At 35.3% G+C, this 16169-nt stretch overlaps 2 protein-coding genes across 6 annotated transcripts in view; one reads left to right on the top strand and one right to left on the bottom strand.

Moving 5' to 3' along the window:
* Positions 1–27: 27 nt before the first annotated feature.
* Positions 28–3184, bottom strand: dtwd1 (DTW motif tRNA-uridine aminocarboxypropyltransferase 1). Of its 5 annotated transcripts, none has more exons than XM_066701419.1 (5): positions 3097–3184; positions 2328–2630; positions 1503–1646; positions 900–1164; positions 28–507 (listed from the first exon to the last, which is right to left on the bottom strand). In XM_066701419.1, the coding sequence occupies exons 2-5, from the start codon at positions 2616–2618 to the stop codon at positions 278–280; spliced, it is 930 nt and encodes a 309-aa protein (XP_066557516.1). In that variant the 5' UTR covers positions 2619–2630; positions 3097–3184; the 3' UTR covers positions 28–277. The 5 variants fall into 5 exon arrangements, with proteins under 5 accessions (XP_066557516.1, XP_066557512.1, XP_066557514.1 ...); XM_066701415.1 differs by lacking the exon at positions 3097–3184 and adding an exon at positions 2938–3065; XM_066701417.1 differs by lacking the exon at positions 3097–3184 and adding an exon at positions 2921–3056.
* Positions 3131–16169, top strand: part of LOC136748011 (protein FAM227B) — a 40042-nt gene continuing 27003 nt past the window's right edge. The window contains exons 1-10 of the mRNA XM_066701414.1: positions 3131–3228; positions 3570–3637; positions 4534–4780; positions 5085–5128; positions 5220–5252; positions 5550–5654; positions 8335–8433; positions 8711–8812; positions 9455–9581; positions 10332–10445. Coding sequence (XP_066557511.1) covers positions 3587–3637; positions 4534–4780; positions 5085–5128; positions 5220–5252; positions 5550–5654; positions 8335–8433; positions 8711–8812; positions 9455–9581; positions 10332–10445 — 922 coding nt within the window. The 5' untranslated portion in view covers positions 3131–3228; positions 3570–3586. The remainder of the gene's footprint in view (positions 3229–3569; positions 3638–4533; positions 4781–5084; positions 5129–5219; positions 5253–5549; positions 5655–8334; positions 8434–8710; positions 8813–9454; positions 9582–10331; positions 10446–16169) is intronic.

Raw genomic sequence — 16169 nt, 5'->3', positions numbered from 1 at the left:
TTTTAAACAAATAACTAAATTAAATCCAAAACAGGTTTTTTTTGCAGTACATAATATAGCAATCATTATCACAACTGTTTTTCATATGGAAAACATGATAGTGTGAGAAAAACTAGCATGTGAATGAATGCTCATGTTGAAACAATCTCTTCACCTTTATAATGTTCGTCATCTAGTATGAATACAGAAGAAATGAACTGTTGAATGTGTAGATTACATAACAAACTAAACCGCAGACAGCTGGGAAGAACATCTTGTTGGCTTTCAGATTCCTTGCTCACAGTTTCCCAGCAGTGTGCTTTGCTTTGTTGATCAGCTTGTACAAGAATGAGTAGAAGAAGAGCAGATTGTCATACTCTCCCAGGTACTCTGGAGATAAACACAGTTCAGTATAGTCTCTCAGGAAATAGTAGATGGCCTCTATTGTGGAGAGGTAAGTGTCCGGAGTTCCCTTCTGGTGACGCCAGAAACAGGTCTTCCTGGTTTTCAGTTCAACCTGAGGCAAGGCTGAAAAGAAAGGATGTAAAACCATTACTGGTATACTCGTAGTTATAATCCAGATACATACATTGATAAAGTACCAAACAATATATAACCTAATCAAAAGTATACAAAAAACAAGGTCTGTAAAGGTAAGATAAATCAGCAAGTTTAAATTAGTTTTAAGCAGATGTCTTTATGCTTTTAACAAATACTAATATTAAATGTTCTAAATGACCAGGATAACAACATTTCTATAAAAGATAATCTACACATTAAAGTAAATACAATTATATATTACAGTTCGAACCTTAGGCTATGATGGAATATTACAAAGGAACAATATTATCTGCACCTTAACAACTGAAGACACACAAATCAGTCACAGTGCAAATGTATGATGAAGCTTTTTTAATTACCTTGAAGCCGTTCATCAGTGATAATTTTGTTTGTCTGGTTCCAAGTGCTATCGATAAACAATATTCTCTTTAACGGACTGCTTTTCTCCTGCTCAGTTGGTTGGTTTGAAGATGATTTTCCATCTTCTGGCTTGCTCTCACACTTCATTCTCTTCACTGCTGGCTCATCTGTTGAGGTATCCCGAGCTCTCTTTGCAGCGGCTACAAGCTGTTCTGTTAACTCTTCAATCGTTAGTGAACCTGGACCTGGGAAAACTAATGCAACCTACAGGAAAAAATATACAGGAAGATTTTAAAAATCACAGAAACTCAAAATTAAGCACAGATTAGAATCTAAAGTGTGATATCTCTGTATGTGTTAACATTACCACTAGTACTGCTATGGACTGCTCATATTTAAGAAGATATACTTTATATATACATTTCTTCCATACGTTTTTTTTTTTTAACTCTTGATTAATTAAGACAATTGGTTAATTTAAGTACAGAGCTGAATTTAAAATAAGATCTCCAGGATCAGGTAGGACAATTCTGCTGTGGTTGTAGTTTATGTATGAATACAGATTGTTTCTCAAATCAATACAATAAAAAGGCTCTACTGACTTTGTGTTTTTCATCCTCATAATCAGGGATGCAAGGGTAAGTGTAGATGGTAACGTCATCTGGGGCTATGAGTTTAGCATGCACTGCAGTGCTCTTGCCGTCCGTTTCGTTTGGGTGTTTGATAATATCAATCTTCAGAGGAAGCTGAAAAGAAAAGAAAAAATACTTTATTTTGACAGTTATTGATGTACACGATTGCGTTCCTAAATAGTATAAGGAAAAGGCAACTCTCTCAGAAATATTTAGTTGAGAGAATAATAATCATTTTTTCGGAGGTTGAAAAATGCTAAACCTGGCAGAAAAACTAGCACATACTTAGTTCACTAACATTGGCTACATGTGGTCTTTGTAAAGAACCGTTACATGGAGCGCATAATTAGAAAATAGTAGACTTCTTGAAAAGCATGCATAGCCACAGCCACAGATATGAAAACTAAAAACATATAATATATTCATTTCAAAACTACATTTCCAAGTTTCTTTGTGATGGATTACACAATTTTACTTGAAATTCAGTTGAATTTAAGACTAGGGGGATCCTGACTAAAAGCCAATACCCTAATTGATACTGAGCGACTCACTGGAACCACCGTTATAATCGAATTTCCTGATCTATTGGAGTGATTAGAGACTCTCTTTCAGCATCGACTCCTCAAAGAAACATTTCAAGGAAATTACGTGGTAATGATCTGACCAAAACAATTCTACGCTACGACTATCCAGCCAGCCTGGGAGCTTTCAAGGACATGACATGACTGAAACCCAACCAGGGCGATTTTAAAAGCATGCATATGGTGCTAGTGCATCCAGCATTTCAGTACTAACCTTGATTTGGGGGATTTCCTCCTGACTCACACCTACTAAAGAGAAACACGTGTAGCAATAGAACATCCTTGAACCGCTGCATTTACCGCATTTCAATCTGCCTCTCAGCTGTGCGCGGTGCAGCACTGCGTGGGATGCCAACTTCAGGCCCTGCAGAGGCTCCGCGGCGGCATCACACCGTGCCTTTGCCCGGGTCCGACTATCCGGAGCGATCAAACACGTCAATTTCTCCCGACTGCACACATCAGCACATTTCGTTAAATCTCCGGCATCAGCGGGCTTAGACGCCATCTCACAATTCACCTGTTCAAAAACGTGCAAATAACACTTTTTAATTCGTACTGGGTTTATATTTTCACTACTCAATCGGTTACATTTTTTTTAATCACATTAAAGACTAGCTGTCAATGTTTAATATGAAAATTAGGTCAACTGCATAGAAATCGTCTTTATTAAGTATTTCACTTATTCTACAGGTGGAAGTAAGAGTTAAAGGATGTGTCGATAGCGAATAGCCTGCTAAAATGTCAGCGTGCTTTTTACGCTTACGTTATTTCCTATGTACTCTTAACTTGCCTGAGCAATTTAGTTACCTCTCTCACCTACTTACTAGGCACATGTATCAATGTTACATTCGACTTTCTAAGTGAAAGGTCGAGATCAATGTATCACTCCGTAAAAATACTGTTACTTTATTTCTAAAAAGGAAAGGATACATCACTAGGAAAGAAAAAAAACCCACGATTGTAATTAATAAAGCAAGACTAACACGTTTAACGAAAACGTTAACGAGAATATCCTGCTCCTTCTAGATGCCGGAAATGCTTCTTAACGCCCCTGTGAGTTTCCACATGAACCGGAAGAAGAAAGTGTGTTGTTGGTTGCTAAGCAACTGGCCGAAGTAAGATTTGAACAGGCTCTTAAACCTTTAAATTAACTTAAAAAATGGTTAATACCAGCAGTTATAATTTCAAGATAAAGACTTTCTGAATTAATAAACTAGTGCAGCACACTGGTGATCTGAATTTACATAGGAAATTAACTTTTATCGAACGTAGTGAAGTGTGTAAAGATGAATCATTATCTGCGTATTTATGTATTCATCATAATATTAAACAGAATCCTATGTTATTTGAAAATATTTTTTTTTGCACCTTATAGGATGATTTAAAAAGCAAACATATGCATATAATTTGTAAATCGATAATATATTAATTGTATGCACTTAATTTTCATTAACAGAAATACCAGTCCTGACAATGGAGAAACCCCCGAGAGATTTGGCAGAGTTTCTACGATTTCAAAATCTGGTAAGAAGTGGCACACTTAATGATACCTAGAGTCTGTGTTTGGCCGGGGCATGGCATTAGTGTTCATTGTGTTTCTACTTGGTTAACTAGAACACAATGATTTGTTTGGGCATTTTCCATTTTAATGTTCCCTAAACCTTTGTGAAGTGCAGCATTTAAAGTAAGTTTATGGCAGAGCTTGGTTTAGATATCTGAAGATGGACTAGGGTTAGTTACATTTCATTAATGATACAGTTGAAGGAATGGCAGTACTGGAGCATAGAAGCTGTAACTGAATAATGTGAGCTAAGTTAATGTGCATTTTGCTCTATGTTTTATTTAGGTTTTAGTCTTAGCTTAAGTTTAGACGTTGGTTTAGGGCAGTGGAGGGAAACCTAAATGAATCAGTGGGCCGCAAGTCCAGGTGTCAAATAACTGCCTCCACAATTACAAGCCACAAATGCTACATTTTAATTTAAAAATAGCAATATGATGCAATAAATACATATCAACAATATATTAAGGGAGTAACACATTTATATGAAATAAGCAGTTGTCTTAAATATACTACTTTATTCTTAATTTCGTACATTTATTTTGGGGGTGGTCGTGGGGCGCAAGTGGATGCACTTTGGGCTGCAGGTTGCGCACCACTGGTTTAGGATTAGAGGTTCTTTCCCAGTAAACATTTACTTATATTAAGGTAAGGGTTGCATTTCAGTTAACTAAGATGGATGTAGCTGTGGATTGGGAATAGCTTCACATTGTTGGGGTTCTTTAGGTTTAGACTTTTGGATATTGTTAAGGCTAATGTAAAACATATGACATGTCAACTTTAAATTAGTTTCACAGACCTTTTGTGAAATAGTTGGAAAATGTAATAAATCCTTACTAATGTATTCAGCAATGTTTTTCAGGTTGACTGGCCAATTGCCCTTGATGAGAGCGTCCAGTTAAGAAAACAGTTGGATGGTTACAGTTCACCTGATGACATAGCTGACCGTCTCCATAAGGAAGCCCCAATGGAAACGGGGATCATCATTTCTTTGGAGCAACGGGTTGAAGTGTTATCCTCCCAAGTTGAAAACCATGCTGCTAAAATCCTGAGCTGTCAAACAACACCATTGAGGACTGACGACCAGCCTGCTGGGGTATCGCCTCAGCGTCAGTATATAGTATATGTTTCTCTGTAGTTGGAATGAATTGGCTTTAAGGGGAGTCCATTATATAAGATTAGCTAAGGGAAAATAACTGGATCTGACAATGTAAATGTATGAACTAGGTATAGTAGGTAGGTATTTATTGAAATATGTTTAGTTTTAATTTGATAAAATATCCCGTTCTGTTGCACAGTGAAGGTGATTTGTGACAGTGACAAGTCCACAGGACATAGACAGATATTCCTGGAACATATAATAATATAGTCTTTATTTTACAATTATTATTATTATTATTTTTATTTTTTCAGTTTTAAGGTTTCTGAAAAAGACACGGAGAAATCTCAGAAAAAAGGTACAGTAATAGGTACAGGTTTGCCTGACAAACTCCACTGTTATGTTTTATTTTCTCTCTGTCGAAAATAGTAACTTCTGTATCTTTTCAGAATATCACCTCACAGAGAAACAAGGACATTGAGGTACCTTTTAGCCTCTTTTTGTATTTTAAAGCATTTTTTGTGAGGAATTGCTTTGTCCTGATAATATTGAATTTAAAAGTAGCAATTGAAATAGACTAATCATAGACATCATACCCTAGTACTGATGTATTAAAGCATTTCAACACTCTCTATAAATACATAACCAATAATTCAAATCCATGCTGTTAATAAGCTTTTAAAAATGTTTTGGTGATGTTTTGTTTGGATGTAGCACATCACAACAATCTATAATGTAGAACAGTTTTTGTATTTTTAACAATATTTTACAATATTTAGGGCTGTAAATTCCCAGGATTTACACTGAATGAATGGGCAGACTTGCCTGGACAACTTGATGCTTTACTCCTGATGAACTGCATTTCAGAAAACCAAAATTATACAGTATGTATTTTGCATCTTCCTTTTCTAGTAAATGATAATTAAATCATGCCATACAAAAATGAGTACAGTTAAGTACACTTTAAGTATACTTAGGTCCTTATTTTAACAGACTATTTCCCCATCAGTGATGCTCAACTGTGTGACTACTTCCCACTCATTTCCCATAATTAATCTTTCCCCTTAATAGGTATTGCACCCTTTAAAATAGCCAACTGACAGATGTAATGCATCTAGAATGAACTGTTTAAACTTGGAGTTTGAGCCATGCACTTCATGATGTTAAATGAAGGCCAAGTGTCTTGCCAGCATGTTACTCTCCAGTTTAATGTGAATGCGCTTTATCGTGACAATAGGAATTATAGTTCTTGGCTCAGGCTGCTGTTTGAGAAAATATTGAATGCTTGTTCTTGCTTGTAGATATTACAGTGGAACAGGAATGCAATAAATGCTCAACTATATTCAAAGTGCCATGTTTCGAACTACTTCCAGAAACATAGTCTTTCAAAGAGAAGGACTATCAGCTAAAGATCTGTTCTCCTCGGTGGTAATGACAAAGAGTGAGGAAGTTTTATTTGTACCAGATCTGATGTGTGTTTCTGCAGTTAACACGCACAAAGTAAAGACAAGATATATGGTAACTATTTAGAAAGATCAACTTGAAACGCATATGCCTGATCAAGTAGTGATTAAGCATCTCAGTGAAGTTAGTGGGATTTTGAAACATAAACAAGGCACTGGCTGCATTAACAGACTTGATTAAAATGATAACAGTCTGTCATTAAGAATCATATTTATACAAACTTAGTCTTATATACAATTATTTTATTGTTTCCATCTGTAGGTTGCTCTTTTAAAAATCCCCTCACTATGACTCCTGTACCCCACACAGTCACCTTCCCCCTCCTCAAAACAGTACAGCATGAGAACTAGCTGCACATTTTCTAAAGGTTTTAATACTGTCAGTATATAGAATGGAGATTTTATAAAAGTTTCAGATCTGTTAATTTCTATGTAAAATGAGCACTTCTTGAATTTGATAAAGTGATCAGTCATTTTTCCTTTGTCCCAACATATAATACACATTACTATGTATATCCTCAGAGTAATATATCTTCACTGCTCTTATTTAATAATACAAAAAACAATTCACGTCAGAAAAGTAAAAGTAGAGTAATATACTTAAATTAATAAAGAGAATCTTTAAAGTTTAGTTATTTATTCTTTGTTAGCCATTTGTGCTATTAATGACACATGTAAATAACATTATCAGGGTGATTAAACATCAATCAAATTATTAACAAATCGGTAGTAAATAATATTTTCTTCGATCTGAATGAAAGATTTTAATCCCCATTACAGTAGACACTGTTTTTTTTGGCATGTATTCTCCAGCAAATCAACATAATTTTACAATCTGCAGGGTTATTGAAGTTCTTCAAGGAGAGCCCACCTGGGAGAGAAGTAATTATGGTGGTCCTGTTTTCTATTACACAGAGTTTTGTAAAATTAATCTTATGAAAGTTGTAGTGATTGTGAAACATGATAGAGGGATAGCCCCATCGATTCTATAACCTTTATCTAATTCCAGAAGAGTGCGTGCCAAAAGTCAGTTTTACAGATGAGCAATCAGATATGGACTACTTACAAATATGCTTTTTATACTTTTCTTTTTTGTAAATCATGGAATTCCTGAATATTGAATGATTGTAAAGTTTATTTACTGTGGCAAATATTAATATCCAGCCATCTTTTCAAAGCCAGATGCTGTCAGTCTGATACAAAACAGATTTATTTTCCCTCCCTGTATTATGTTAACAGTTTCAGCAATACTAAAACTCTTATACTATTTTAGCGAAACGCAAACGCATGCAAACTTGCACGCCAGGCACACATGTAGTGCATGTGTCCTAGAACTGCATGCGAACCTGAATTCCCAAAATACATATGTAGCACACATGTCTCGTGCTTGGATTTAGTTGTTGAATATACAGTACATTACGTTGAGTTTGTGTATAACAGGAGTGTGATTCTCTGAGTAAACATAGAATCCATTCTCTCTCAAAAGTCAAAATAAAATAAACAAGCAAGAAGCAAGTTTACTTTAAATGCTTCTCATTGCAAGTACAGTTAACCAAAATGATTAGTCTTCTGATGCATCTTTAGGGTAAGATGTTTCAAATAAAAAGACCATAATCTTAAAAAAAATGATATATTTGAATGAAGATCAATTTGTTTATGTATGTGTTTTATTAATTTGTTTATTTACAGTAGCTGCTAAAAAACGTAAGCCACAGTACAATTGGCGGAATATACATGCATGCATGTGTGTTTCTGTGTGTGTGTGTGTGTGTGTAAAAAATAAAGATCCTGTTATTGTTTCCCTTGTATGTTACTGTATATTTTAAAAAGTATAAGTGGGGCAGTGCATTGTATTCTGGGATTGTATTTCTAAGGTTTGAGAATTATTTGTTAGTTCTGTGTACTTTCACTTGTAGGAGGATTATGAAAGAACCAGAGAAATACACAGAAGTCACAGTAGTTACTGGTAATTTCAGGATATCACTGAATTGGTTTGACTGTAGTAATCTCTTTGTTATTGTTGTGGAATTGTGTACATTTATTTACTACTGTGTATTGACACCTTAAATAATGCTAACAAATATGATAAATGTTCCCTCAGCCTGGCTTCCTAAATATTTGGAAGCCTTTCTTTCTCTCCAAGGCATCAGTGGCAGTCTTTAAGGATGCCTTTTGGTGGTTTTATCTACATACATTTAAGGTAAACTTGAAAGAAAAAAAATAAGTATTTAATTTTACTGTTTTTCTGTAAATTAGAAATATATTAGAATATACCCTATGTTCTCTATGTTTCAGTTATTATTACATCTGATATTAGAGCCTGTGTGGGTGCTTCTGTGCACATTGTTTACTGTTCCCACTAAATTATATTTAAAACAAACCACTTGTCGACAGATTTATTAAATCATATCTGCATTTTGTATATACCAGCTGTTTTTCAGGATGGTTCCTAAAATGATTCATGTTTGCTTTGAAAGCCTAATCAAGAAGATGAAGACCGGCTTTTTGATCGAATTGCTGAAAGCTTTGTGGCACTCTTAATAACTGTGGAATTGGATGTGAAAGACAGGTTGTTTAAGGTGCCTCCATTTTCAATCACTTGTACAAAATGTAAAGTCATTTGGCTACTTTTCAGAGAAACTTTGTATATGATTAATGATAACTGATGTCTGTTGTCTTTGAGGATTTAACATTCTGTTGTGTACTATTGTGGATGATTTACAAATACGCAATTCCACATGACTAACAGATCACTTCAAACTTGCTGGCAGTACGAGACACAAGTCAGATTATGTAACTGCAGCCTTATGACCCCACCAAGCAATTCTGTTTATCATACAAAGTCCCCTCCCCACCGAAACAGAATTATTTGCATATATTTAAATTGCACAAAACCGATCTTCAGAATGGGAACATATCAAGATCATAGTGTCAGTTCTTTAGCTTGTTCATACTTTAGATAACATATTTAACATTTCACAGTACAATTGCTGTAAGACTATAGCTTTGATTGTTTGTAATCTCAGTTATTACTTAGTGTGTTTGCTTTATATTACCTTCCTTTGTATTGCAAATAATCTTCTACAACTAATCATAATATAATAACTATCAGTGTTTACGATTAGACAGGGAATTGAAGACTTGAACTGGAGTATACTGATGATAGTGAATTTAATGCACAAAGTCCACAAGATCATTTATGTTAATTCTTTCTGTTGAAGGTCTACGCAGACTGCTTAACACAGGCAGTATATTCTGTGTTCTATGAAGCTTTTCCAGAGTCTCGAGATTGTATTGATGAACAGTTTAAAACTGAATTAACTGACCTGATCTCTCATTGGGTTACAGGTAATGTTTACTTTAAAACTCATCTCCATTCAAATGACAGTGACCTGTAGCTAATCTGTAGTAGCTATAGAACGTTTATAGCTAATTTTACCAGATCACTGAATTTAATCGGGGCCGGGATTGGTTAGTACATAGATTGGAGGCATCTAATGTGACTCATGTTGGAATCCTGGCTTGATGGAAGTAACATTGGTGAACCAAAAGGTGTCACTCTTCTCCTGATCAGAAATGACACAGCAGATGCAGTATGGTGGCAGCCACATTGCAAAATTGCTGTATGGGATGCAGTGTTAATCAGCTCCTATCCCCACTGTTGACCTTACATGCACTATGGCACTGTGAGCATGAACAAAGATAGGACATAGACAAATCTAAAAGAGTATCCTCAAAGTTCACCTAGCCCTTCGTTAACCTTGGGGAAAGTGTGTTGTCAGGTTGGCTGCCTGTGCTCTGCAGTGTGGGATGCTTGGTTCAGTGGCGGCTCATTGTGGTGCCCTTTGGGATCCTAGTTGTGATGAAACATGCTGCAGAAGTGTGGGCTAGCTCTCTGTCCTCTTATATATAAACCCTTTCAGGTACAGACTATGCATGAAATACTGAATGGATCAATGATCACAGGCGTTTTTGTTTAATAATAGTTCATTAAGATGCAGACAGGGTTATGGTAAAAATCTATATTAAGTCTATATAATGCAGTTTATATTATACATGTATATGTTCTGTAACAATAATTATAATATTTTATTTCAGGAATGAAGCCTTTTCCCTTTACATGGAAGAAATGGAAACTAAATTGGTTGTGTCAGTTAGCGAATGGAGCCTCAGAGATGGAAAAAGAATATAAGACCTTCTCAGCTGTGAATGGTAAGTAAGGCTTAGTGGCCTCCACATGGAACTGTCTTTAAAAGATTTTCAAAGGTTAAGGCATCGTAGACAGGTGGCAGTATTTACTATATTACTTAACAAATTAAACCAGGCTAAGTTTTGTTTTTCATCAGTGCCTTGTGATACACCTGGTGATGTTCTTGTTACAGTGGACACACACTGAAGTGAATCATCTCTGAAACGAATATGCTTTCAGTATTATTTTTTTTAAATACTGTTTTCTGTCCAATTACCTGTTCTTTGATGTCCACGTACCAGAAGCAAACATTTACAATCAACAGACAAAGAAGATAAATGCTGTCCTCCTGTGTCAGTGGTTGCAGACTCATTCATACGATGATATGGAACATCTCCTTTTATGGCCTGCACTATAGTATGTTTTATTCTCCCCTAAAATAACACCTCATATATTCCTCAAAGGGGCTTATCTGCTCTTATTCTCTGAGATTAGTTTATTTTGCAGTTCTGAGAACAAGCCTGTCTTCCTCTTTCCAGGAAAGGTCAAGCCCTGTTTAGGAAAATGTCTAGGGGAGAAAAACGTATTTAATTTCAACCTACAGTTCTTCTATCCTGGCCCACATCTTCTGTATGACATAATCCATGGCTCACAAATCTTGACAAAGGAAAAACAAAACCAAACAACAAATTTACAGTTACTGAACTTATGAGAACTTGCTTTATACTTACAGGCCTGTGTGTGATCTTTGTATTTGAAGTTGTGAAGTTCAATATGTTAAAAAAAAAGTTTCAAGAAAACACAAGTGTGTCCCATTACACACACACAAACGTTAAAGATGAATAAGTGGATATCCAGTAGTTTCAGTAGTCAAAATGCACCACAGGCATTTGGGCATGTGTGTGCACTTCTGTCTGCATGATTTATTGAGATGTCTGCATCTTAAAATACTGCAAGAGTCTCGGTTGAGATGCATTGTAGGTGGGAAAAGGGACTTGAAACGGCAACCTGCTAATATGTAGTGAATTTAAACCAGATACATATTAATTACACTTTTATTCATTGATAATCTTGCCCTGGTTGGTTAGCAAAATCATACTCATGAAGACACAAAAAACAATGTCAAACCACAGACGTGAGGGTCGGGTGGGGTACAGTGCTGCCTTAAGGTTTGAAGCTTCAGTGTGGTCAGGAATAACATGCAATAATTTCAGAAGGATCCATCAGGATATTCACCACAGATGTTGCTTTAGTAATTATTATGATGTCCGGTATTGGGCAATTGTACCCAGGCAGTGGCTTGTGAAGATTTATTTACTATTCCTGTTTATAGCTGCCAGTTTCATTTTTGTTTTATAATACCTCTAGATAAATAAGCTGTTAAATTTAGGCCTAACTACGATGCGATTATATGAGAAACAAACTCTCCCAGCATGGTTCTTGTCTCTGTTGCAGTAAAATAAGACCTGGGATACACATTATTTGTACTTTGAATGTAGCTATGTATTGCACTCCAGCAGGGAAGGGTTTTTGGAATAAAATTGACACAGTCAGTGTTCAGTACTTATTATATAGCCAAGCAAAACAACAGATGTTGCACTCATAAAGTACTTTCTATGGTTTTAAAGTGGCCTATTAACATGTAGTTAATAAAACAAAACAAAACAAACAAGAAACACACCCTTTAAAGTGTATCCCCTGCTCTATTAATGCACACTATGTGATAAATATATTTGGCATGTGTGTAAGCAGCATGGTTTCTTTACCATTACGTCTTTCATTTCACTCCTGCTTTGAACTGTACAATTTGGCATTATTATGAGACCGCAATGTTTAGGATCTTTTTTTTTTTTTTTTGGTTCAGTTATTCACACCTGTGCACATTCAATTTCCATGAGCTGTGTTTGTCTAGGAATCTCAAATTTTACTTACTTACTTGAGAACTTCTGATTTGGTCTGCAGTTTTCACTTTCACCTCTCTTCTCTCCTATGCACGCAAGTTTTGTTTTCTGCACAAAGGTTCTGTCCAAGGAATGATAAATATATTGTTACAGTTTTTCACAATAGGAAATGGTTTTGTTGACCGAAGGTAAGATTTTAGCAGTGGAACTGGAACTGGGGATTGGATTTGAAACAAGTAATGATTAAAACTGATCAATTTAAATCTGAACTATATTTTGTCTCATTAAATATGACATTATCTGGCTTCTGAGTTTGTTGCAGTTTTTGCATTTTATCAGAAACCTTATTGTAATTACCAGTTTGTTATCTGTGGAAAGCAGCAGTGAGCGATGCATCCTGCATTGGTAATGCCTACTGTTTTATTTTGTGCTTTTATTTAGTCAATGTGGCAGTGTTTCCAGTGACAATTGACACCCAAAACCCTTTGGGCAGCAAGAGTGAATTACACATAGAATACAAGGCTGCAATGAATCTTATAGAAACAATTCAATCAGCACCAAATATTACAAAGATTTTACAGTTTTCTATTTTGTACACACCGTTTCAGATTCTGACATTTGGGAAATTGAAAAGCATGTACACTACTACTTGAAATACAAAGAAAAACATTAATATTGTTGTAAACCATGTTATCTGTCTTATTTCATATTTTATATAATGTAGGCTAATCACAGTGCACACTTACAGGGTATTAATATAAGTCAATATTTATACATTTAACCTAACTAATGTTACTTGTACAACTCAGATTCCTTTTTCACACTCTTAAAACTGTCAATCTACGATCTGTGATTCTGCTGAACTGTTTATTCCTACTTTAATTTAACAGACCTTTTATTTAAATGCACACAAATATGTACTCAAGACAAAGTTATTAGTATTTTTAAATGATTATTAAGATCTGATCAGGGAGAGTAATACTGGAAGTATTTGCAGAGAAAACCTGTTGATTTTTGGCCATCTTAGTGTGCATCAGCTGAAGTTCCCATGTTTTCTCTTTCTCTAACCAGTTCTTTATGTAGATTCTTCAAATTTTGTTATCTTAGACATTGATAAATAATGGCTCAGGACCTATAGTGAATTTGGTTTCCTGTCTTGAGGGCATAAAATTCCTTCTATGTATGAAACAAGGAAGCTCAGCTAGGCTACATCTTGAGCAGCCCATCACGTGTGTCAGCTTGCTTTGCTGCAGTTACACCATGGTATTGACAATATCAGATAGTGTCCAGATCTGTGAAACAACACAAAAAAATGTTTATTAATTTCATTCTGATTATTGTGCATACTTGGCTTAAGTGTGTTCAACATAGCTTTGATCAGACCATGATCAGAAATTAGATGGGCTGACTAGTGATGATTTTTTCTTTATTGTGAGTTATGTGGATTCATCCTGCTCTCCAGGACAATATTTCCTTTTAGTGACAGTCCAATTTTCTAGAAAGGCGATGTGATAGATGCTGTTAGATATCCACATCTTCTCCAAGAGAAGGTAACCATAAATGCCTTTAAATCATTTTATCGCCCGTTTGGTTTGAACGGAATTATACAATTTAGATCCCAGGTATTTTACAGTACAGGTTCAAAAATAACCCCACATATCTAACAGCTGGGTTGTGTTCTTGTGGTCTTCAGTACAAAAGGTGGGTATGAACCCTCACACATTGCTTCTTGTCAGTAATCTTTTCACTTTTTTAGTTAGAAGTTCACTACTCCAGGTTAACAGATGTTTGGTAGTGTAATTAGGTTCTAAGGGATGACATATAATATTTTTTTCCAATCTGGATAACTCATGCGATAATGTGAAGTTTATTTGACAATATGTTATTTTACACAGACTTTTGGCTTTGGCCTCACGTTCAAGATGCCTCTGTCCACTCGTAATTTGGTAACATTCGCATGCCTGACCAGTGTCAAGGGGGCAGCATGGCTGCCACTCCCCCTGGAGGTGTGGTGAATTCAAACACAGGGCAGGGGCCGTTGTTTTGGGGGAGTGTAATACTTTACACGCAGCCTCATTATTTTCAACCCGCCGCCGGTATTGTATCCAATTTTTACCTTTGTCTTATAAGTTGTAGTTTGACTAGTACCTTAAGGGTAAAAATAATATATATATATAACTTTAAATTTAAAATTATGCTATTATTTATCTTGAAAAAAAATGGGTAGTGTTGTAATATAGTTTGTCTAATCATGATCAACAATGCAGAAACGTATTCTGTAGTTTGTATGCTTTCATTTGAATGGGTCTTTTGCGTGCATTTCGTGGTACAAAGTTTCACCAAAACTTTTTTGCATAGGCTAGGTACTTTTAAATGCACATTATTTCTTCATTTCTTATGCTATTTTCACCCAACAACTTCTACAAGTTTCAATTTCAGTGGAATTTCAACATAAAATTTTCATCTAAAAAATTCCCATAGACTTTAATGGAAGAAAAGATCAAAAATGTCAACATTACTAAATGCATTTCTGTTTTTGTGATAAAAAACGTGGTAGTACTGTAATATAGTTTGTCTAATCATGATCAACTGCAGAATATTATAGTAGTCTATCTATTTTCATTTGATAGGTGATACCTGCACTCCTTATAATGTCCATATTAAAAACTTGTGTGTCTAAGAAATTCAAACCAGGTGAAAATGGGGCTGAGTGTAAAGACTTAAATAAGCTAGCCTTGTCATTCATTGACTGTTCTTTTCCGGTGGTAGCCAATGGACTGATCCTTTATATTTGTGAGTTTTCCACCTGAACCAGTGCTTTGCTTAATTCTGATTAACATAATGTATAACCTAATGGCTTCTTTAGAATTCAGAATGGGGAGTATGCACAGTGGCTCCAAGTTGATTTGACTTATACTGTAATGGAAGTAATATGTGCATTGCAAATGTGCATAATGTATTGCCTACTTTTTTTATTTTTTTTATTTTTAATGCTATCAGATATTACAGATTAGCAATGAAATATACTGTTCCGAATTCAAGCCTGAGTTACAAATCCTTCTGACCCAAGAACTGTTGAAAACTTTTTTAAACTGCTGTCTTGCATGCTTTTCTTTACAGTATTTATCACACACTGTATGTATCTTTTGCTGCTCTGATTTAAAAAATGTGTAAAAACCTTCAGACTACTGTTGCAATCCCCTGGATACAAGAGCCTAAAGAGAGGTCTGTTGAAAAGACGAAAAGCCTTGAGTAAAACTGACGTGTGTATATTTTGAACATGTTATAAATTATCTTCTAAGACTAACCTTGCGTGACTTGGCAATAGCCTTCACCTTATTTCAGACATTGTTTGGGTCAAACTGATTCAGAGGTTTGTGCTCCCAATTTTAGTCTTTTTATCTGTCATTTTTCTCTGAGCCAGATGTGAACCTCAGAAGAAGGTAAAGCTCTCATTTTATCTTCTTTTCCATGTGTGCGGCAGCCTGCCAGTATGTTTTGCAGTTTCACTTGCATTACCTAATATTAACTTTTGTAGTTTGGAATTAATATATTGTTGAATGGTACAGACATGTCACTAAATTATCTGCAGAGACACAACAGTGTAGTTGCCTACCTCATGGAGAAAAACAATGCTATGACGATAGCTTTGTTGAGCCTCATAATTCTTCTCTAATCTGAGAAAGCAGAAATGGAAAAGAAGATTGATGAGGAAGAGAATATTTATAATTGAAGATTAAGCACCTATCAAATTATTGGTAGTTCCTTGTCATAAAGCATTTTATCAAAAATAATTGAAACATCCTGTATTGTATTTAAAGGAAATCTTTCTAGGAAGGATTAGGA

The sequence above is a fragment of the Amia ocellicauda genome, chromosome 4, assembly GCF_036373705.1.
Source record: "Amia ocellicauda isolate fAmiCal2 chromosome 4, fAmiCal2.hap1, whole genome shotgun sequence".
In the NCBI taxonomy this organism is placed as follows: domain Eukaryota; kingdom Metazoa; phylum Chordata; class Actinopteri; order Amiiformes; family Amiidae; genus Amia; species Amia ocellicauda.
Note: the sequence above shows the minus strand (reverse complement) of the source record. Positions and strands in the feature narration are given on the sequence as shown.

Excerpts from the sequence above, each read along its gene's own strand:
- dtwd1 (XM_066701415.1), bottom strand. Across the intron at positions 1,647-2,327 it reads AGGAAATCCCCCAAATCAAG|CTTCCTCTGAAGATTGATAT; the intron begins GTTAGTACTGAA and ends TTTTCTTTTCAG. Across the intron at positions 508-899 it reads CACTGATGAACGGCTTCAAG|CCTTGCCTCAGGTTGAACTG; the intron begins GTAATTAAAAAA and ends CTTTCTTTTCAG.